Source organism: Tursiops truncatus, chromosome 15, assembly GCF_011762595.2.
Source record: "Tursiops truncatus isolate mTurTru1 chromosome 15, mTurTru1.mat.Y, whole genome shotgun sequence".
Lineage (NCBI taxonomy): Eukaryota > Metazoa > Chordata > Mammalia > Artiodactyla > Delphinidae > Tursiops > Tursiops truncatus.
In genome coordinates this window covers 16,312,839-16,318,358 of record NC_047048.1, presented here as the reverse complement: position 1 = coordinate 16,318,358, position 5,520 = coordinate 16,312,839, and the positions used below count along the sequence as shown (strand labels likewise).

Below are 5,520 nucleotides of genomic sequence, written 5' to 3'. Positions count from 1 at the left end.
CAAAGGACTATGTGACTTCAGAGGCTGGTCCGTGCTGGGGCCAGTGGCCGTTCCCCACTCTGTCCTCCTCAGGCCCCAGGGACTGGCAGGGCCTCTGCCTCCTACCCCACTCTCCCACCCCCCAGCAAACACCAGAAGGTACCTTAACTCAGACTTTTTATTGTACTCAAGTAAAAACTGCCCAGACCCACAGGGGGTGGCACAGAAAAGGAGTGGGCAGAGGTTGGGGACGCTGAGGATCAGATCTCCAGCATGTCGGTCCAGTGTTCCTGTGGAGACAAGAGGGCTGGTGAAAGGCAGCCCAGGAGATGGAGTGGGGTAGTGAGGCTGGGGCCCAAGCCACCTCTCACCTCTTCTAATTCCGAGTCCTCCTCTTCCTCCTCGGTGCCCATCCGGCACAGCCAGATCAGGTCTCCCCACAGCAGTGAGTTCTTACAGCTACCAGGGGTGCGGTTGGTAGGAGATAGAGTCAGGATCCCAAGCCTCCTCCAGGCCAGGACCTGGGCGCTAAGATGAGGACTACCGCAGGCCTGGACTTGGACAACGGGGCACCGTCTTCCCAGAGCTAAACCAGGCTGGAGTAGGGGTGCTGGACTCACCCAGGGCATTGGCCCTCTAGGGGCAGAAGCTGCCCTGGCTCCTCCTGCAGGAACTCCTCTGCCAGGCAGATCACATGGGCCCTCAGGGAGCAGCCAGGGTGGGGGCAACACAGGGGGTCTTCTTCATCCTGTCAGAGGTGGCAGGCAAGTAAGAGAGAAAATGGGGAGTAATGATGTAGCTAGCAATGGTGAAGAATTTCTATGGACTAGACACTGTTCCAAGACTTCACATAAAACCACCTTATGAGACATGCGCTCTTGATACTATTATTTGTAATTTATAGATGAGGAAACTGAGGCACGGAGACGTTAAAATACTGGCCCACAGGGACTAAGCTGGCCAGTTTTCTCTGAGTGTTAGCAGCGATTACATAACACCACAGCAGGGCAGCCAGACCTACAGTTCCTTAAAGGCTGAGCAATCTCAGGCAGGTCACTTAAGCTCTGAATGGCAAGAGCTCAACTTACATTTACTGAGGGCTCAGTAGAAGCCAGACTCATCATCTCAATTAATTTATTAAATATTTATTGGCAATCTGCTCTGCACTAGACCCTGTTCTACAGTAGTGAAAAGGAACTAAATGCCCCAGCAGAGTTTAGAATGGGCGGGGGGGGGGGGGGCAGAAACTGATAACAAGGTAAATAAAATACACAGTATGTCAGACAATAATAAGTGTTAAAAGAAGCCAGGGAAGTGTACAAGAAAGAGTGGCAATTTCAGTTGGAAAACCAAGGAAAACCTCACGGAGGAAAAGTGGCATTTTATCAAGACGTAAGGTCTAGGGAAGAACCTTTCAGTCAAAGGGAAAGGGCAAAAGCCCTGAAAGGAGAATACTGGCGTCGAGGAATGGCCGCAAGCACTATGATCCCCGTTTTCGAGATGGGGGCAGACTGGCCAAAGGGTGTCAGTGGGCTGCCCAGTCCCTCAAGAAACAGCTTGATCTTGAGTCCTCTGAATCCTAGACCGCCCTGACCCGGAGACCAGGTGGAGAGTCTTACCTGGAGCACACGCGCGCACAGGGTGCAGCGGGTCTCGGCGTCATGCTCCAGCTCGGACTCGGTGTCAGCCGCGCGGCGCCTCGGGGCTGAAGCCCTGGGCGGCGGAGGCCCGAAGGCCAGCGGCACGTGAGGCGGCGGCGGCGGGCAGAGATCCTGGCGGAAGTCGGCGCGCAGCCAGCGCAAGGTGAGTGGGAGTCGCGCCCAGGGCGGCGCGCGCAGCATGTGCGCCAGCACGCGCAGGTGAAAGGCGAAGGTTGCCTCGCCGCGCAGGCGCGGACCCACGTGCGCCAAGCGGCGCGAGGCCTGCGGATGCTGCCAGGCCCACTCGAACTGCAGGCGGGGAGTACTGAGCTTCAGGGCCGTCCGAGGAAGGCCCTAAGCCCTAGCCCCCGTCCTCCCGGCACCCCCGTCTCTTTTCTTACCCGAAGGGCGGCCACTGCGGAGGGGAAGCCGTGTACGATGAGCACCATCTCCCTGGGGAAGAGAATGAGGGGCGCGGCCTGTGAGCCCCTCGCCCCTCCCCGTGTCAAACCGAATCCCCTCGCCATGGTGCGCCTCCGGTCCTACCCGAGAGGGGAGTCACACCCGGCTTCAAGCCTAGACCACGAGGCTCTGCCCCCTTCATGGAGGTATGTCCCCTCGCACCTGCTAACCTCAGGCCCCGCCTCCAGTCACAGGTATTCAACAGCCCTCCTCAGTTCCTCTCCCTTCCAGGCTTTCTCTATTCCAACCCAGCCTTGTTCACCAAGCCCCGTGTCGATGGACCAAACCTAGATCATCAATCCCCTTCCCACCCAACCCCCTCCTCTGAGACCCACAGCCCAGACTCACAGGGCTCCGCCTCCCCACTACTCCTTCTCCCCCGCGATAGTCCCCCCCTCGTCACTAGGACCCCGCCCGCAGCCCTGTTTTTCAGCCCCCAACCCGGCCGCGCCCCTCTCAACGGGCCTCCCCTCCGCCGGCTCCGGCCTCCTCCTAGAAGCCCTTCTCCTGACAGTGACCCACCGCCTCTTACCAGGGCCCGCGTCCACTGGTCCGCCAGGCCCCGCCTTTTCTGCGGCCCCCGTTGTGCTGCTGCACCCGACGAGCAGGGTTGACCGTGAACCCTACGTAGACGCGGCCCCGGTGCCGAGGGTTCAGGCAGTAGAGCAGGTAGACGCCGAAGAAGCGCCCGGGCCTCGCCGCGCCCCCTGTGGGGCCCATCGGAACTTGGGGGTTGATTGCTCTGGCCTGTGACCCCGGGGAGAGCTGGGTTGCCAGGGACGCAAGATGCTTGTCTCGGAAAAAGCGCTTGGGGGCAATCCCAAGGTACCCTAGAGGCCACAGCAATGCAGGCTCGTGCACCCTCTACTAGCTGGAGCTAGGGTGTCCAAACCGGGGCGCAGATCCCGGGCTGCTGTGCAGGCGGCGGGTACCAATTAGCGTCCGCCGGGGCCTTATGCAGACTCTGATTGGCTGACTGATGGTAGGTGCAGAAACCGGAGACTGTTGGAAAACTGGGCTTGCAAGAGGGCGGAAGTGCTGTGTTTACTGACGCCTTAGTAAGGGCGGAAGTAGAGACCTCAACGGAAGTGGCGCTAGTAAGGGCGGAAGCAGTGTGGCAGGGGTGCGAGCAGGGGTACTGTCCCCGCTGGGACGTCGACCCTGTTGGGCTGCCACAATGGAACTCAGCGCCGAGTACCTCCGGGAGAAGCTGCAGCGGGACCTGGAGGCGGAACACGTGGTGAGTTGAGCGGCGTGGACGCTCGCCCAGCGAGGGGAACAGGGCTCCTGAGGGGCGGGCTTGGCACCATCCACCCCATTCTGCCCCATAGGAAGTGGAGGACACGACTCCCAACCGTTGCGCGTCTAGCTTCCGAGTCCTCGTGGTGTCGGCCAAGTTCGAGGGGAAGCCGCTGCTTCAGAGACACCGGTGAGACCCCAGGAAAACCTCATTCAGCGCGGCCCCAGCTCCAGGACTACATCCCCGGCCGCTCCCCAAAACCTAACTCACCCCCACCAATGCGGCCCAGCACCGCAGACCACGACCCCAGCGATCCCGCCTTCATGGCCTCTGCTTCAAATATTGAGACTTCAGCCCTCTACCTCTCTTGTTGCCAGGTTTCAGGGACTACAACCTGGGGGACACTTACAGTCTCCCGGCTCACCCTAGATTCGGGGTCTGCGACGCAGGCCCCAGCCTGCCGTTTTCTAACCCCATCTCTCTCTCAGGCTTGTGAACACTTGCCTAGCAGAAGAGCTCCTGCACATCCATGCTTTTGAGCAGAAAACCCTGACTCCAGAGCAGTGGACCCGTGAGCAGCAGAAATAAGGGACCCGGACCTGCACATCTATTAAATTATGAGTCAGGCCCAGCTTCTGTGTCAGTGTGTGTTGTGTGTAGGAGGGTGGGAGGTGTGCAGAGGCCGGGTCTAGGGCCTGGCTTCTCCCTGCCCTCCACTCTCCATTGTTTTACTTTGGGCAAGTACCTCTCCACACAGAGGCCTTCGTATCCGCACTTATAAAGTGAAAGTTCAGTTCTTAAAGTCCCTTCCAGGGTGGGCCTCACAGGTCTTCTTTGTAATCCTTGGTGGACCCCCTTGGGGTACGGCCACTACCCACCCGACCCACCCATTCATTGACCATTGCTGGGGGTTCCTGCTCTGTCCTCCTTCAAGATGCATAGATGAGAAGTGCTCACGGTTTTAGGGCCTTGGGCAATTTAACAAACCTCTCCCTCTCCCTAATATCATCCCAATGTCAGAGGCATTATAGAAGATTCCACACTTCCCCTGTTGGTTCCCCAAGCCCTTCACCGCCTCAGGGACCTGGTACCCTAGCAGGGGCTTCCCAACACCTGGAATGGCAGTGTTTTCTGGCCCCTGGAGAAAGTCCAGTGACCCTTTGGCCCTGGGCTTGATGTGGCCACAGCTGACCCTGGAGAGCTGGTGAAGTTTTTCAGGAATGGAGGGGTGGGATGGGCATAGGGTTACAGCAGGAAAGTAAGGCCGACCAGAGCCACAAAATTGGGGCATGTGATGCCCTAGAGTCGACACAAGTGCCAGAGTTGATTAGGCCTTGCATAGGTGAGGGCCCTGAGACCCAGGAGGAATAGGAAGTGTGCTAACTGGGGCCAGAGCTCTTTGGGGGTGAGAAATTGCAGATTTCAACCATCCCACCTACCCTGTTCTCCTGTTTTCAAGGCCGGTTTCTTGGCCCCTAAATTACCACCACCCCCACCCCCATCTCCCTCTCTTGTTTCTCTCAGAGGAAGCTGGAAATCATGGTGAGTAGGGGCTAACCCTTCTGAGTTCCAAGGATCCTTCCCTGAACTTTTTTCCGTTTCCCTGGGCCAGGAGAACTAGTGACTACCCACAAGTCTGCTTCACTAGAAGGGCCCATCATCCCTTTGTGTGGGAGACTGAGGCCCAGGCTCCAGATGGTCTCCTTCTCTCTGTACCACACCCCTGATTGGATCCACCCCCTGGGTTCACAGAGCTGTGGTGGAATCCCTCCCCATTCTATAGATGAGCAACTGAGGCGTGGAGAGAAGTGACTTGCCCACGGTCACATGGTTTGCATAGAGATTGAGACCCAAATGGGCAGACAGGGACATTTGTACAGCATGCCAAAGGGGAATGGGGGTTCAAAAGGGACATTTAGTCCTTGCTGTGGTCCCTATGTGGATGAACAAAGCCCTGCTGTGGCCAGGACACCCATCCCCAACAGTCCTGTGTCCCAGCTCAGGGGGGATCACCTGCTAAGTTGGCCATCGGAAACCCATTTCCAAGTCCCCCCTTGATAGGGCTTGACAGATTGAGGTCAGACTCAGGTGGAAGCCACAGACAGGGTTCAAGAGGCAGCCATGTGGGGGCTTCCCTGGTGGCGCAGTGGTTGAGAGTCCGCCTGCCGATGCAGGGGACACGGGTTCGTGCCCCAGTCC

General features: G+C 58.3%; 2 protein-coding genes across 2 annotated transcripts; one reads left to right on the top strand and one right to left on the bottom strand.

Annotated features, from left to right (window-relative positions):
• Positions 1 to 139: 139 nt before the first annotated feature.
• SLX1A (SLX1 homolog A, structure-specific endonuclease subunit) lies at positions 140 to 3,068 on the bottom strand. Its single transcript, XM_033840950.2, has 6 exons — positions 2,614 to 3,068; positions 2,021 to 2,072; positions 1,599 to 1,928; positions 600 to 727; positions 351 to 438; positions 140 to 269 (listed from the first exon to the last, which is right to left on the bottom strand). The coding sequence occupies exons 1-6, from the start codon at positions 2,799 to 2,801 to the stop codon at positions 240 to 242; spliced, it is 816 nt and encodes a 271-aa protein (XP_033696841.1). The 5' UTR covers positions 2,802 to 3,068; the 3' UTR covers positions 140 to 239.
• Positions 3,069 to 3,188: 120 nt separating this feature from the next.
• BOLA2B (bolA family member 2B) lies at positions 3,189 to 3,952 on the top strand. Its single transcript, XM_033840951.2, has 3 exons — positions 3,189 to 3,321; positions 3,413 to 3,510; positions 3,810 to 3,952. The coding sequence occupies exons 1-3, from the start codon at positions 3,259 to 3,261 to the stop codon at positions 3,907 to 3,909; spliced, it is 261 nt and encodes an 86-aa protein (XP_033696842.1). The 5' UTR covers positions 3,189 to 3,258; the 3' UTR covers positions 3,910 to 3,952.
• Positions 3,953 to 5,520: the final 1,568 nt, after the last annotated feature.

Coding starts and splice junctions, on each gene's coding strand:
- SLX1A (XM_033840950.2), bottom strand. CDS start 2,801: ATGGGCCCCACAGGGGGCGCGGCGAGGCCCGGGCGCTTCTTCGGCGTC. Junction 2,073..2,613: donor ACCAGTGGACGCGGGCCCTG/GTAAGAGGCGGT, acceptor TCTCTTCCCCAG/GGAGATGGTGCTCATCGTAC. Junction 1,929..2,020: donor CCGCAGTGGCCGCCCTTCGG/GTAAGAAAAGAG, acceptor CCCCGCCTGCAG/TTCGAGTGGGCCTGGCAGCA.
- BOLA2B (XM_033840951.2), top strand. CDS start 3,259: ATGGAACTCAGCGCCGAGTACCTCCGGGAGAAGCTGCAGCGGGACCTG. Junction 3,322..3,412: donor ACCTGGAGGCGGAACACGTG/GTGAGTTGAGCG, acceptor TCTGCCCCATAG/GAAGTGGAGGACACGACTCC. Junction 3,511..3,809: donor CCGCTGCTTCAGAGACACCG/GTGAGACCCCAG, acceptor TCTCTCTCTCAG/GCTTGTGAACACTTGCCTAG.